We start from the raw sequence: 16,335 nt of genomic DNA, 5'->3' as shown, positions 1-16,335 counted from the left end.
CATAGAACCAACCAAACCTAATAGGTCCAGCATAGGAGACTATAATGCAGGAAATTTCCCACCTAACCTCGGTCAGGTGGAGAGATGGTGGTTACAGAGGAATTAGGAAGGTGAAGATAAGGGCAGATAAGAAATTAGTAGATACTGAGGTATCACTCTAATCCGGACAAAAGCGCTGACTCCCTGTCTGGATGACATCCCTTAGGTCTTTTACTTACCTTCCTTTGACCCGCGACTCTTCCTACCTCTACCCGCGGGCGGGGGAGGAGCGCGAGCCGCGACACTAGCCTTTCTGGGAAAACTAGGCAACTATTGATGACACAGCTAACTTAACTGCCACAGATTAAAAATGGCAAGCAAGGAGTCAAGATTTGTTTGGTTAGCATGGTCCAGTTTGAGGTGAAAATTACTTAAATTACTTATATTTCCCCTTCTGCTGTCCTTGCTGGCTATTTAACAAGATCTTTAGTTTTTTTTAATTAATAAACAGATACTGCTTTGATTCACTTTCTGTCACTTTACTTGTCTCTTGACTGCACTTGTCCCTTTGTCCTCTTCTTCTGTCCCAGCTGTCAGTCAGACTAATCTTTTATGTAATTATGTGTCGATTACTAACTTCTTTTCATGTTCTGTCTCTTCTGTGCAGTCTGTCAGATGTTAGATACTCAAACACATCATGTGGTTCATGTGGCAGGTAAGGGAACAAGTTGGAAACAAATTAAGTTTGTGAGCTTTGGTGCAGAGTTTAAATGCAAAAAAGGTCATGTGGGTTCAAGTCTGGCCTGTGTCATTTCCTAAGTTCTTCATCCCATCTTTTCTTGTTCATCTCTTGGTGTCTACATAAAAAAAAATGTTTTAAAGCATAAAAGCATATTTAACACATTTTAATACTAATATATTTTAAACATTTGTAATCAATTACAAGAACGAGTTAAAAATTAAATGAAGACAACTTTTATTTTATTTTATTTTATTTTATTTTATTTTATTTTATTTTATTTTATTTTATTTTATTTTATTTTATTTTATTTTATTTTATTTTATTTTATTTTATTTTATTTTATTTTATTTTATTTTATTTTATTTTATTTTATTTTATTTTATTTTATTTTATTTTATTTTATTTTATTTTATTTTATTTTATTTTATTTTATTTTATTTTATTTTATTTTATTTTATTTTATTTTATTTTATTTTATTTTATTTTATTTTATTTTATTTTATTTTATTTTATTTTATTTTATTTTATTTTATTTTATTTTATTTTATTTTATTTTATTTTATTTTATAAGCCAAAAACTATTCAGAACACTTGTACAGAAAGTGCGTTATCTCTTTATGTTTTTAGGTGCTGGAACACTTTGGAATTTCAAACAGTGTCTGTTTGTTTGATTCACTGGTATAAAGCCAGGATTCATTCCCAGCTCTGAGTTCTTACTCCGATAATATGTGTAATGAATCACAGCAGACTTAAACATAGAGGCAAGTGTAGGGAGCGAATGACAGCATGTCACTGACCTCTTTTAATGAAGATGTGGGAATGCACAGAGAAACAAACCCCTGCATGTCTTGAATCATATCTTCCAATACAAGGTCATTTCTCGTACATCTGCAATCAATGATCTGAACTGGCAAGCTGCTTTATTTGGAGAGAAGAGTTTATTTTGTCACTCACTCGGGTGAAAGCTGGATTTAGCAGAGCACCTGTGTGTGTCTGTGTGTCCTTGGCTGTTTGGGCAGTCGAATGAGGCTTCACATTGGCCTCTTCACAATGTATGTTGTGGTCCTGATGGAGGAAATACATGACATAATTTGGAATCAGAGCTTCACCCCCCCTTTGGCTGTGTGTACTAGCTGATGATAAGTGTGATAAATGAAGTGAATGGAAAAGATGGCCATTGGTTCTTTTGGATAAATCGACACTTTAGCTTTATGCTGTTAAGAGGAAACTTCAGGACAAAGAATCCTACAGATCAAATCGGTTATATGGTTGAACTTTGAATTAAATTCTCTTTTTTCCTTCCTTTAGCAATGGCTATGCAGGTACGTATCCTGGCAGGTCATCTGGGGTGTCCAGTGCCCCCTCCACACCCTACAACCGCTTCGGCCCCTCAGGAGGAACACCTGCAGACAGTAAGCCCGACAGGTGAGCCACTGTTCTTCTTTGATGTGTATATGGCTCTGTTCTGCACAGTAATCTTCAAATGTAACAGTTCTAAGGCTAAAATGGATATTATTATAAAAATAACATCAGAGAATATTCTAAACATATTTGAAAGCTGTTCTCTACTATGATTGGATAACTTCCTCATACCAGCATTACATTGTTGTTCATCAGGGCGATCTAAATACTAAATGAATCAAGTATGTTAAAACAGTATATTTAACTCTTCAAATGCCCGAGAATATAATTCTTGCTATATTGAATCATATATTGAGGTATTGTTGTCCTGAAATTCTGTTCCTCTTTGGTTTCTCTGGTCCTCCAGGTCTACTCTAGGTGGATTGTTAACCTCCTCCTACAGGCAGCACCAGGAGTCTCTAAATGCTGAACGTGAGCGGAGGCGCCTGGAGAGAGAGGAGAGACTTCAGCGCATTGAAAGAGAGGAGAGAAACCGTTTCAAGTTTGTGAACTTTCTCAGCATTTCATTTTGATGTAGTGTGTGTTTTCACCCAGGGCTACATTATTTCATGAATATGACAAAAACATCACTGCTTCCAACGTCATCGAGTATTTCTCATGTTGGAGATGGCCATGAGAAACATTTTGTCCAGCAGTCTAGAAAAGCAGCTGAGGCCTACGTCCAAATTTTATCAGAGATCTAGGAGTTTTCCCGACTGGACAAGTTATTGCTTCTTATTATGGTCTTTCAAAGGAAAACAGCTTTCAGACCAGACAGTGAATAATCATGGTGGGGTGCAGGAAGACAAATGCTTGTTCTCTCTGTATGCTTGTCAGCCCTGCCACATACCAAGTCTTTTAGTCAGCCTCTACTGTTGTGTAATAACAAATTTAAACACCAACTTGAATGGTTACTACTTGATTAACAATAAACATTATAACTCCAAATGTCTTTGGTAGACATATAAAAGGCATTCTTTTTCACTTTTTACATGTGTGCTCATGTTGATTTTCTTTATTGCAGTCGGGATTATGAGGACAAGAGAGAAGAGGTCAGACAAGCTCGAGAAGAAAGGTACATTCCAGAATGACTTTCACTTTTAGAGCGTAATATAATATAATATAATATAATATAATATTCAAAGATTTGGGGTTAGTAATATTTAACATTTTATGTTTTTTACTGTAAAAAAAACTGTGAAATGGTAAAATATTATTAGAATAAAAAAACTATTTTCTATTTTAATATATTTTAAAATGTCAATTTTTCTGCAGCCATTATTCCAGTCTGATCCTTCAGATATCATTCTAATATGCTGATTTCCTGCTCAAAAACATTTATTATTATTATCACAATTGAAAATGGTTGTGCTGCTTAATGTTTTTGTGGAAATTGTGGATACAGTTTTTTCAGTTTTTACATTTTTCAGGATGTTATGATAAATAGAAAGAATGCTTATGTTTCTGACACTGTAATAATGGACAGAAAATCTTTCTGCTTTCTTTATAATGAATTATATCATACACTTATTGCTCATACAGTATCACAGATTATTTTTTATCATATTGGATAAATTACTGCAGTCCAATGCAATTTTGTCATAAAGCTTTGAGCCGTGTTTAATATCAATTATCAGCACAATGATAATAATACACCTTGAAAACATTTATTAGACTGTGCAGCAGATGGGAAGCGTGTCGCCACGCGCTGCAGGTGAAATATGTTGCTTCAGGGCCCCGTTATGCCTGCAGTATATTAAGACTTTGAAAGACGGCAGGACAAGGTGTGTAATTGTCTTTAGACATGGGCTTTTTGCATTTACAGTAAATGTTAAAAACATGCATCCTGGCAAGTGGAACAGCTCAATGTCTTTGCATTTATTCAAGATCTTATCGAAAGTCACGGTCTTCCAATCTTTTTTTCTTCAATTTGATGTGAACCTTACAGTATAGTATAATGATGTTATGAAATTAAATGGTAAGCCAACTTCAGGTGATAAAAAGGAAATGTCGTATAGTTATGAAACATCTGGTTCTAGTTTTTTGTAAATGTTTTATATTAGAACTGGGGCATATTTTTTGAGTTGATAAGTTAGGAGGGGAGCAAACAGCATCTGGCTTGACACCTGTTAAGGGAGAGTTATAGGTTACATAATGGGAGGATTTGGTGTGGAAGAATTTGGAAGTAAAGTTTGTTTATGTACAAAGCTAGAAATCAATATCCTCTTGCATGCTGAATGCACTGAAATTGTCTCTGTTTTATTTATCAGTCCACAAGCTGTTTCAGGCCTTCAACGCTCAGAATAGCAAACATTGTGATTTGTATTTAAAGCAACCTATAGTACATTAGTACAAGTACAATTCCCCTGGAGCAAATATGAATCATTAAATTATTAAAATCATTATAAAAATCTAGTTTAAAACACACATGCCATAGAAATTTAATCTTTGATTTCACCTTGAATACATGTGAGTATCTTAATCACGACTTTCAAAAAAGCTTTTAGAAATTAAGTATTAATTCATAAATATAATTAAGTTTTAGGGCAGTGAAACCACATGACATTTTACAACTTTTTTTTTTTTTTGCTGGACCATAATATTTTTCAAAAATTAATAAGCAGCCAGTAAAGCTGTTTTGTTAAAATTATTTTTGTAATTATTTTTAATAAGAATTGTTTTTTTTTGTTTTTTTATGATATCAGGACAGTTGTATCACCTAATATATGTGTATATATATATATATATGTATATATATATGTGTGTGTGTGTATTTTTTTTTAATCAAAATTAATTTTTATTCAGAATTGAAAAACTTACTCATCATAGAAGAGGTTTATTCAAATAAGATTATGGATAAGTTAAATTTTTACAATTAGTAAAACATTAAGTTACATATCCTTTTTGAATTCGGACATGAAAATGAGCATTGTGTAATTGCCCTCATACATAATGTTTTTAGTGACATTTATTGTTTTATGTGATGTGTACAGATATAAGCAATTGGAGCGGCTGGCAGCAGAGGAAAACAAAAGGGAACAACCAAGATCGACAACACGGGGGCGAACAGAAATCACCCTCAGCCTGAGTTCACGAACCTCCAGCAGCTCATTGTCTCGTTCTGCCACCCCTTTGACTGCAGAGGCTCAAGAGGATAAACGCTCGGTTCCACATCCAACACGAGGTGAGATTCCTCTATGTGTACAGTAATATAGTGTGGCATTTCTGGAAAAAACTCTGGTCCTTATTTTTCCCCCAAAATGTGTAATCGAGCGGTTATACCACACACATTTTTTGTAAAGAAAACTATGTAAAGCCACTGGGGCAGTCAGCCATTAGGAAAAACTACATTTATTTGAGGTTTATTGACCTCAAATATTAACCACAATTTCAGAAATTGGGTCAGTGGTCATCCACATCTGAATCTGAGTGGCTGGAGTTGGTATGAACAGGCTGAACGACTGGAGCCTGGTCAATCATTCAGTCTCACTGTGGAGTTTCCGACTGGCTTAAGACTCACACATTCACATGAGAATTGCACGGCTGGGTACCCAATGTTTCAACCTTTTAATTTTAGTCGCATTTTAGTCTTAGTTTTAGTTTTTCCATGTACATTCCCATTCATCTCAATGGCAGCTCTTAGGAAGTGTACAATTTGAATTGTGTAAAGGGAAAAGTCATTTTCATGTTTTTAAAGTAATAGTAACCCAAAAATGAAATTGGCATAATTTACTTATTCTCATATAATTCCAAACCCATGTCAATTACGATCTTCTGTAGAACACAAAAAATGATTTTTGAAAAATGTTTTAGCTGTTCTCCATAACAACATTAGACACTATTGACTTTTATTGAGTGGACAAAAAAAAAAAAAGCTCATAGAAGTCATACAGATTTGTAGTGACATAAGGATCAGTAAATGATGACAGAATTTTCATTTTTGGTGAACTATACCTTTAAAAACTGTCCAAAAAAGAATTGGCCACTAGCAAAAATGTATATAATTCAATGAAATACGTGTGATATGGCTGATATAGCAATTAAAATGTTTTAATAAAATTAGGGAGTAAATTTAAAAGTAAAGTAGTTATTTTCCATGGAGATTTGGGGTGGTTAAAAACACTGGTTTGTAACTGTAACAGTTATGGACGTCTGTGATTTGTTTCAGTTTCTGTTCTCCTGCCCTGTTTAGTTCTGTTTCTATGGATTTTTATTAATTGCAGCTTTCCCTCGTTAATTAGCCCCATTATATATACTCCCTGTTTAGTTCAGTCCAAAGCCGGTTATTTGCTTTACATTTGTGTTGTGCTACACACCTGCTCCTCGAATTTCTACTGTTTATTTCTTGTGGATTTATCATTAAAGAACTTTTGTAGAATATTCTCCATTGTGCGCTCTTTACAGCACCAGCACTTAACAGTAACCAATAGGTTAAATATTTAAACCATACAGTCCATGAACTTTGAGCAAGAGACTTAAACCCTATATTGCTCCATGAACAACAACAAAACAATGCGGCGGTGTGACTGAATATTTTCTAGAATAACAGGGTGATATTTGATCATAGTACAAAATCAGAAAGAAAGAAAGACATCCATCAGCCGTGACATGATAATTGAGTGGAGAGGCTTGAGGTTGTCCATTCAGTGAGGCCCTGGTTATATCATATTCATGTGGTTTCTGAAGGCCAGAGTATTGGTCACACACTGGTCAGTGAATGAAAGCATGACCAGCCATGTGTAAAAGGATAGCAGTGTGGATCAGACTGTGGTTTCAGAGGTCTGAGCTCCTCCAAGACTATAAATTGAAAATATGGCACAGATCAACTGGTAAAATAAGACAAAAATACCTATTAATAATAGTTTTGTGTGTGTGTGTGTGTGTGTGTGTGTGTGTGTGTGTGGAATATACAGTGGGTATAGAAAAGAATCACCCCCTTTAAAACAATCTTATTTTGTTCCTTTGCAGTCTGAAATGAAGACAGACACAGTTTTTTTGTTTTATCCATCTGTATTTACTCAGTACAATTTATAACATCCAAGTTAAAGATATAACACCATCATGTCAGAAAAAAAAACAGACTTGTAAACTCAATCTGGTGTAGCTAATCACCTTCTCAATGGCACACAAAGCCATTTGACTTTCAACTGTGATCTGCTGTGGTCATTTTGATTAGCTCAAAAAGGCCTTATCAATGCCTAGAAGCACAGTGAAGTTTATTATTAAGAAGTGGAAGGTATTTGGTACAACACAGAGCCTCCCTGGATCAGGATGTCAGGATACTGGTCAGAGAGGCTGCCAAGAGGCCTACAGCAACTCTGAAGCAGTTGCAGAAATGTATGACAAAGAGTGGTCATTGTACGCATGTGACAACAATATCACAAATTCTCCACAAATGTGGCTTGTGTGGTAGGGTTGCAAGAAAAAAGCCACTCCTCAAGAAAGGCCACATGCAGTTACGACTGAGCTTTGCCAAAACGCACCTTGAAGATTCTGAGGCAGATAAGACTAAAATTATATTATTTGGCCTCAACACCAAACGATATGTCTAGCGGAAATCCAATACCATCTAAATAATACCATTCCTACAGTAAAGCATGGAGCTGGTAATATCCTGTTATGGGGGTGTTTCTCTGCAGCAGGGACTGGAGCACTTTTCAGGATAGAAGGAGAAATGGATGGGGGAAAATACCCTCGAATTCTTCAGGAAAATCTGCTGCCCTCTGCCAGAAAGTTGTCAATGGGAAGAAGGTTTACTTTCCAACATGACAATGGACAAAGCACACAGCAAAACTGAGCATACAGTGGTTGAAGGAGAAAAAGGTGAATGTTCTTGCATGGCCTAGTCAGAGCCCAGACATAACCCCCATTGAAAATCTATGGAATGACTTGAAGGCTGCAGTTCACAAATGTTCACCATCAAATTTAACTGAACTTGAGCAGTTCTGCAAAGAAGAGTGGGCAAATGTTGCAAAGTCTAGATGTGCAAAGTTAGTAGAGACAGAGACAGATCCCAACAGACTAAAGGCTGTAATTAAACAAAATACTGACACAAGGGGGTGATACTCAGTGATTCTGTTTTTTTATTTATTTTAATTTTTTTTCCCTGACATGTTGGTGTTATATCTTTCACTTGGCTGTTATAAGTTGCACTGAGTAAATACAGCTGGATAAAACAAAAAACTGTGTCCGTCTTCATTTCAGACTGCAAAGCAACAAATTGTGATTATTTTAAAGGGGGTGATTCTTTTCTATACCCACTGTATTTACATAATTAAAGTGTAACATATTGTATACTATATATACTCTCTATACTATATCCGTATTATTTTTCCATAATGACATTTACTGTTAACAGCTCTCAGTCATTCAGCTTTTGTATTTTGCCTTTGAATTCAAACAAGCATTTGATGATAAGGTTGTGTGGAATTTTGTTTTGTTATTCCCCATGCTCCTGCAGAATCACATTTCCTGTATTTATTTGCATTTCTAAATGTGGAGGAGTAGATGTGGTAATTTTATGTGGGTTACCGTAACACAGACACTGGGAGAGGGGGATGTGTAGACTGCACGTGAGGGATGAGGGGTGTGTGCATTGTATGCATGCAACGTTTCTGCACTGCATCACTTCCTTAATCAGACTTTTGATCTTGTTTTCCAGTAAAAATATCTAAGCATCTTTGAAACTATATAAATTTACTCGGGACAGATAAACTCATGACTCAGTTGAACTCTTGTAGTGTCAAAAAGTGAAAAGACTTTTTAGTTTTATTAATGGCGCCATCTTGGATATAACTTTGGTCACTTTCACTGTGGTTACTGGTAAGGGATACATGCTTGACTCCTGTTGCACATTCATACAGATTTTTAAAAATTATTTCTAAATCATTTTAAAAGTCACACGCTGATGTTTAGGAAGACAGCAGTCTTGCTTGTGTGAAATTACACATATATTTATGACTCATCCTGCACTACATTGATTTTTGTCCAATCAGATGCTTTCTAGAACAAGAATGCCCCTCCCACTAATAACACTTCACAAGCAAGTAAGCTCATGGCTTTAACATGACTAACACCTATTGGCAATTTAAATATGCAGATGAACCTCCTATATGCCACATCACAAACTTCCTGTTTCAATAGGAAATATGTCAACACAGAACCGAAAACTGCAGTTTCATGTGGTCTTTATATCAAGACATGGTTAGTATAACTTGTAAGGCCTTTGGTATCATGAGAGTTTAGCATTTTTATTTGATAGAAGATTCATTGTCACAAGTTTATTTTAAAATGGCATTGTTGGTTGAAGGAGAAAAAGGTGAATGTTCTTGCATGGCCTAGTCAGAGCCCAGACATAACCCCCATTGAAAATCTATGGAATGACTTGAAGGCTGCAGTTCACAAATGTTCACCATCAAATTTAACTGAACTTGAGCAGTTCTGCAAAGAAGAGTGGGCAAATGTTGCAAAGTCTAGATGTGCAAAGTTAGTAGAGACAGAGACAGATCCCAACAGACTAAAGGCTGTAATTAAACAAAATACTGACACAAGGGGGTGATACTCAGTGATTCTGTTTTTTTATTTATTTTAATTTTTTTTCCCTGACATGTTGGTGTTATATCTTTCACTTGGCTGTTATAAGTTGCACTGAGTAAATACAGCTGGATAAAACAAAAAACTGTGTCCGTCTTCATTTCAGACTGCAAAGCAACAAATTGTGATTATTTTAAAGGGGGTGATTCTTTTCTATACCCACTGTATTTACATAATTAAAGTGTAACATATTGTATACTATATATACTCTCTATACTATATCCGTATTATTTTTCCATAATGACATTTACTGTTAACAGCTCTCAGTCATTCAGCTTTTGTATTTTGCCTTTGAATTCAAACAAGCATTTGATGATAAGGTTGTGTGGAATTTTGTTTTGTTATTCCCCATGCTCCTGCAGAATCACATTTCCTGTATTTATTTGCATTTCTAAATGTGGAGGAGTAGATGTGGTAATTTTATGTGGGTTACCGTAACACAGACACTGGGAGAGGGGGATGTGTAGACTGCACGTGAGGGATGAGGGGTGTGTGCATTGTATGCATGCAACGTTTCTGCACTGCATCACTTCCTTAATCAGACTTTTGATCTTGTTTTCCAGTAAAAATATCTAAGCATCTTTGAAACTATATAAATTTACTCGGGACAGATAAACTCATGACTCAGTTGAACTCTTGTAGTGTCAAAAAGTGAAAAGACTTTTTAGTTTTATTAATGGCGCCATCTTGGATATAACTTTGGTCACTTTCACTGTGGTTACTGGTAAGGGATACATGCTTGACTCCTGTTGCACATTCATACAGATTTTTAAAAATTATTTCTAAATCATTTTAAAAGTCACACGCTGATGTTTAGGAAGACAGCAGTCTTGCTTGTGTGAAATTACACATATATTTATGACTCATCCTGCACTACATTGATTTTTGTCCAATCAGATGCTTTCTAGAACAAGAATGCCCCTCCCACTAATAACACTTCACAAGCAAGTAAGCTCATGGCTTTAACATGACTAACACCTATTGGCAATTTAAATATGCAGATGAACCTCCTATATGCCACATCACAAACTTCCTGTTTCAATAGGAAATATGTCAACACAGAACCGAAAACTGCAGTTTCATGTGGTCTTTATATCAAGACATGGTTAGTATAACTTGTAAGGCCTTTGGTATCATGAGAGTTTAGCATTTTTATTTGATAGAAGATTCATTGTCACAAGTTTATTTTAAAATGGCATTGTTTCATCATTAGTTCCATGGAAGTTGGGCTTCTTATCTGGAATGGGTACCAAGCCAATCTTTTTTCCCCCTCAGGAACTGAGTCTGAGGCAAGCCGTCCGGTGCAGGCTGCAGTTGTGTGGCCTCCCTCAGAGCCTCCCTCTGTCTCAGTGTCTGCGCCGGTCTCACCCTCCAAACCAGAGGAGGAGCAGAAACCAGTGGAAATGTCAGACATCACGCTCTCTCTGTCTCCAACAAACTCTGAGCTAGAGAGACCTGAGACAGAGGAGAAAGCGGAGGATGCTGACGCCGAAGAGTGTGAGGAAATGGTGTTGAGTGGAATGGAAGATGAAAAGAAAGAAAAGCCAGAAGGAAAATTTGAGGAAGATACTAATGGAATGGGTACAGAGGAGTGTGTGAGAGAGCAGATGTTAGAGAGGGATGTAGAGGAGAGTGCCATCCTGAGTGAGAAGGAAAGGCAGAATGAGGAGCTAAATGAGAAAGATAACTGCTCTGCCTCCAGCATCTCCTCAGCCAGCAGCACTCTGGAGAGAGAAGAACGAGAGGAGAAACACGTCAGTGACAGTGACTCAGGTGAGAACAACACATACACAAGTCGAATTCTGTGAATGAGTGCAACACAGAGGGTCTGACATTCACCACAAGATCCATATTAAAGGGGTCCTATTATGCTCTTTTACAAAGTCTTGATTTTGTTTTGGGGGTGTACTAGAACCGGCTCTCATACTAGGTTGTTCGAAAAACACATTATTTTTCACATATTTTACATTATTACAACACCTCTCTCCCCAGTCTGGCATGAACAGCTCGAATAGTTCCTGTATCAAATGAATGCCCGCCTTCTGAAAGACGAAATGTGCTGAGATTGGTTAGTTGGGCCAATGTGTGTTGTGATTGGTAGCACTCGGCGCCTGGTTGGGAAATGTCACGCCCCTTACCATAGCCACCTGCCAGCTTCAGTGTAAATATTGCGTCAATATCAAATCAATTTGAGCACGATTTAAACCCGGATGATTGTAACCACTCTAAGTTCATCTGCCTTGGGGAAACTAGCATGTCTCTGACATAGTGATAACACTCGTTGCCTTCTCTAGTGAAGCTCAACAAGGTCTCGTCCCATTCGTCAGTATTTGTGATATCACAAATCCCGGAAAATATGCGTTGTAGTCCAAACGAGTCATTCATTGTAGTTTTTGAAAAGTGATTTCTGTTAAATAAAATATCTCCTTTTGAAGTGGACTTTGAGCTTTGTAACTTTGCAGATCTTTTTTATGCTCAAACAGCAACATTACAGATTAACTAAAGTTGAAAAAAAGTGAAAAAGCATAATAGGACCCCTTTAAACATTTCTCTCCTGCCAAGCATTTCTTATCCACCATGAAACTTTATTTTACATTATTATTATTATTACTATTATTATTGTTATTATTATTTGGCCCCCCGACCAAATATTGTTTTAGTTTTCTACTAACCCTAACCTAACAGTCTACTAATACTCTAATGAGAGGTGGCTAACAAGTAGTTGCATATTAATCAGAGTTAGTTGATGTCTACTCCTCTATCTAAAACTGCACCTGTCATAAAATGCAGACCAATAGTGACTTTGTTCCTCACATTTTTGATTTAGTGGTTGATATTTTGTGAGGATTATTTCACATATGTGGAAAATTGAGTTTTGGGGGAAAATCATCCTAGATAAACCTGTGATGGTAAAAACAATGTTGTAAAAGTTAGAAGAGTCGCAGATGGTTTATTTAGTACACACGTGTCTTTTATTTGAAGCATGCACATCACTTGCATCAGCAAGAATCAGACAGACAGAGTTATTAGAATTTGATTTAAATTATGTATTATGTTGCAGTTCAAAATAAATTTACCAGCCAGCTGGCATTTTTACTCACATTGGTTTGCCAAGCATCAAATGATATATTTTTTTTAAATAATAATTTAATAATTTAAATAATGCAAACAACAGTTTCATGGTCAGAAATAAATATTTATGGCTAGTTTCGTTCCCAGTTTAAGGTTATTTTCCCAGTTTATCCACCATTGGCGGATAGAATGAAACAAAATATAGTGTCCCAGTTTACCCGCCACTGGCAGGTGTGACAAAAAGTTTTGGACTGTTGCTGTACATTTTCATTAAAGGGATTTTTTTTTCAGTGGTGAAAATTAATTCAAGTTTCAGCATTTCTGTTTTCCATTTATCAGTGCCAGGTTACGACATAAAAATAGACATGTTTTGTGAAGATGCACTCTTAAAATCATACATATTGTTGAAACTTGCTCTGAATTTGTTCTCTTAGGCAAGTGGGGAGACTGTATGAATACAGTGGATGTGAAGGATCAGTGTAACAAAGTTCTTAACAGCAAACGCTTCATGCTGGACATGCTTTATGCTCAAAACAAGAAGGGAGAGGAAGATGAGAAAGAAAAGGAGAATGAGAATGAGAAAGGGTGTTCAAGTCAGGACTCCTCTGTGACCAGCCTCACTAGTCGCATCTCCACTCTGGAGGTGCGTCGGCAAGCTTGCGAGGACAACATGAAGAAATTGGAAGTGGATAACCAGGGTAGCGTACGGGCTGTGGCCGAGAAATTTGGAGATTTGGTTAAAGGACTGGTATCGCCTCATGAGGTGGAGCATTCTGGGAAGGAAAAGCAGCAATCACAGGAAAAACCTCTGCCGGCTCCTTCACCAACACCCCCTAAAAAGGAGTCAGACCACATATGGGACCAGCTGATGGCCACGCCACGGGAGCTACGCATCAAAGAGCTGGACTTCACGGACTTGGGAGAGGAGGATGATGTGGACATTTTGGATGTCGGTAACGTGATCGGGTCAAGTGACCTCACGCCACCTCCTCCCCCGCCTCCCTTCTTGCCCAGCCTTCCGCCCCCGCCACCTTTATTTGGATGCCCTCCACCTCCCCCTATCCCTGGCATGATGATGCCCCCTCCACCACCTTTTTTGGCTTCAGTACCTCCCCTACATCTCAGATCTCCTCAACTTAGTCGAGGACAACCCCCGCTTTTCCAGAAGAAGAAGAAGACCATCCGGTTGTTTTGGAATGAGGTCAGACCTATAGACTGGCAGTACAGCAATCACAAGAGATGCAGGGAGTCACTGTGGTTCAAACTTGATCCAGTCAAACTGGACACAGCCAAGTTGGAAAACCTCTTTGAGACGAAGTCCAAGGAGCTGCCAGTTACAAAGGTACTGTTAAATGACCTCTTTTCGGTGTGGAAAAACTTGGATTCATTATTTATTGGAAAAACCCTATCCCTGGCATGATGATGCCCCCTCCACCACCTTTTTTGGCTTCAGTACCTCCCCTACATCTCAGATCTCCTCAACTTAGTCGAGGAGAACCCCCGCTTTTCCAGAAGAAGAAGAAGACCATCCGGTTGTTTTGGAATGAGGTCAGACCTATAGACTGGCAGTACAGCAACCACAAGAGATGCAGGGAGTCACTGTGGTTCAAACTTGATCCAGTCAAACTGGACACAGCCAAGTTGGAAAACCTCTTTGAGACGAAGTCCAAGGAGCTGCCAGTTACAAAGGTACTGTTAAATGACCTCTTTTCGGTGTGGAAAAACTTGGATTCATTATTTATTGGAAAAACTATTGTATCAACTTAACAATGAAAGTTGTTTTGTTCTTACATTGAACATAATATTACAAGTTTTATGAACTTAAAAATAAAATGGTTCAATGGTTCAATAAGCTTGCATTTTCAGTTAACCTGAGCATTTATAATACATTAAAGTATGTAGAATTGACTTAGTTTATCTAACTTGTGTATCATTTCATTGAGAAAACTGAAAAGGGTATAAAGTAAATTTTTTAGCACCAAAGCAAGTTTTATATACTCACTAAAATGGAAGAGACGTCACAAAAGAGAACACTAATCACCCTAATGGTAACTTTACAACAAAATATGACCAAAAACACTACATGAAGCTATTCATTCTAAATAACAAATATTTATTTTATAAAAAAAAACAATTTGACCAAAAACTAATTACTCAAGTGGATCATTAGTGGTCAAACTGAGCTTGCTCAATAGCCTGTTAGTAGGTCCCTCACCACCAAATTTGATATTGTTTGATACATTCTTGCCGTTTAATATTTTAAATTACTTAAACTAATTGACCTAAAATGTACTATATTTAATTTATTTTATGTAATGTCGACTTTTTCTACATTTGATAGTTCAGTCAACTTTTAAAATAGAGTTTGTTTGGTTGTTGTTGGATTTTTTTGTTGTTGTTTTTTACAGTACAACAGCCTAGTATCAAGATGGCAACAAAAAAAATATTTGTATTGCTCTACTTTGGTTTTACCTGGCTTTTATCAGCACATGTGAACACAAACTATAGCTGCTGGGAAGTTATTTTTGATCTTTTCTGGGCCTTTCTTCTGTAACACACAGTATGAATTTCACAGCTCTTTCTTATGACATGATCGCACATGTTTAAAAAAGAGCTGCAGAATGTCAGTCAGAATGGTAATAGGTTGGTTGATTGGCTATGATGGATTCCATGTATTACCTAAAAGCTTAATCAAGGTGCTTTCTGGGTTCCATAAATCCTGCTGCCACTCAAAACAAAGTCAAGTCACAAGTCAGAGCTTGACTGAAACATTCTAACCCAATCAATAAAGCCTGTTACGAGGATCTCGAAGTTTGAATGTGTGCTATACTCTGAAACATTAACTGCACCGTCATTCCAGGCTGTATACCAGAGTTCATTTTATTCTTTCATGTAAATTATTTTTCATGTACAGAGATACATCTTGATAGAATGAACACTGATATTCACCATCACAGGTTTTAAGTGTTGAAGATGAATTGAGATTGAATTTATTTATCATATTATTTGGCTTGTTCGCTATTAAGATGGTGTCTCAGAAATGTGGCCTGCATGGGGTTTCCTCTCCTCTCTGCTCTGAGCAAGCTTTTCCAGCTGTTTTTCATTTTCGACCCATTCTCCCTCCCTTTTTCCCCAGAGCCCCTCCTCTCCCCCTGTTTGGCAGCAGACAGAGTACCATCATGGCTCTACTCCTCCAGAAATATTCTCCATCAAAGTCCCAAAATAGCTCTCAGGTGCTTGCGTGCCTTTTCAGCAGAGTAAAGATTAAACGTATCCCAGCTTTGTGTTCATTTCTCAGGAAGCCAGTTTTGGGGTAATTATCCACATTAAAGAAATGCCTTTCCTACTCAGTTCAGTGGCCAGCGTGAGAGTAAGAACAGGCTGAAGGATCCTTATTTCATATTAGGTGTGGGAGAATAGATGTGTATTATGATACGTCTTTTTCAAGATTCTTTGGATAAAAAAGATATATTTGAAACAGAATTTTTTTTGTAACGCTGTAAAAGTCTTTGTCACCTTTGATCAATTGAATGCATCCTTTTTGAAAA

At 36.9% G+C, this 16,335-nt stretch overlaps 1 protein-coding gene across 1 annotated transcript in view; it reads left to right on the top strand.

The window, feature by feature from the left end:
- Window positions 1-16,335, top strand: part of LOC107581616 (FH1/FH2 domain-containing protein 3-like) — a 191,749-nt gene that overhangs the window by 163,099 nt on the left and 12,315 nt on the right. The window contains exons 12-18 of the mRNA XM_016267244.1: window positions 647-694; window positions 2,030-2,146; window positions 2,490-2,624; window positions 3,147-3,197; window positions 5,116-5,306; window positions 10,991-11,488; window positions 13,222-14,129. Of these exons, the coding sequence (XP_016122730.1) occupies window positions 647-694; window positions 2,030-2,146; window positions 2,490-2,624; window positions 3,147-3,197; window positions 5,116-5,306; window positions 10,991-11,488; window positions 13,222-14,129 (1,948 nt within the window). The remainder of the gene's footprint in view (window positions 1-646; window positions 695-2,029; window positions 2,147-2,489; window positions 2,625-3,146; window positions 3,198-5,115; window positions 5,307-10,990; window positions 11,489-13,221; window positions 14,130-16,335) is intronic.

This window comes from Sinocyclocheilus grahami, unplaced genomic scaffold (genome assembly GCF_001515645.1).
Source record: "Sinocyclocheilus grahami isolate Dianchi unplaced genomic scaffold, SAMN03320097.WGS_v1.1 scaffold36.1, whole genome shotgun sequence".
Lineage (NCBI taxonomy): Eukaryota > Metazoa > Chordata > Actinopteri > Cypriniformes > Cyprinidae > Sinocyclocheilus > Sinocyclocheilus grahami.
The sequence above is the reverse complement of the archived record's forward strand: the minus strand, read 5'-3'. Positions and strand labels throughout refer to the sequence as shown.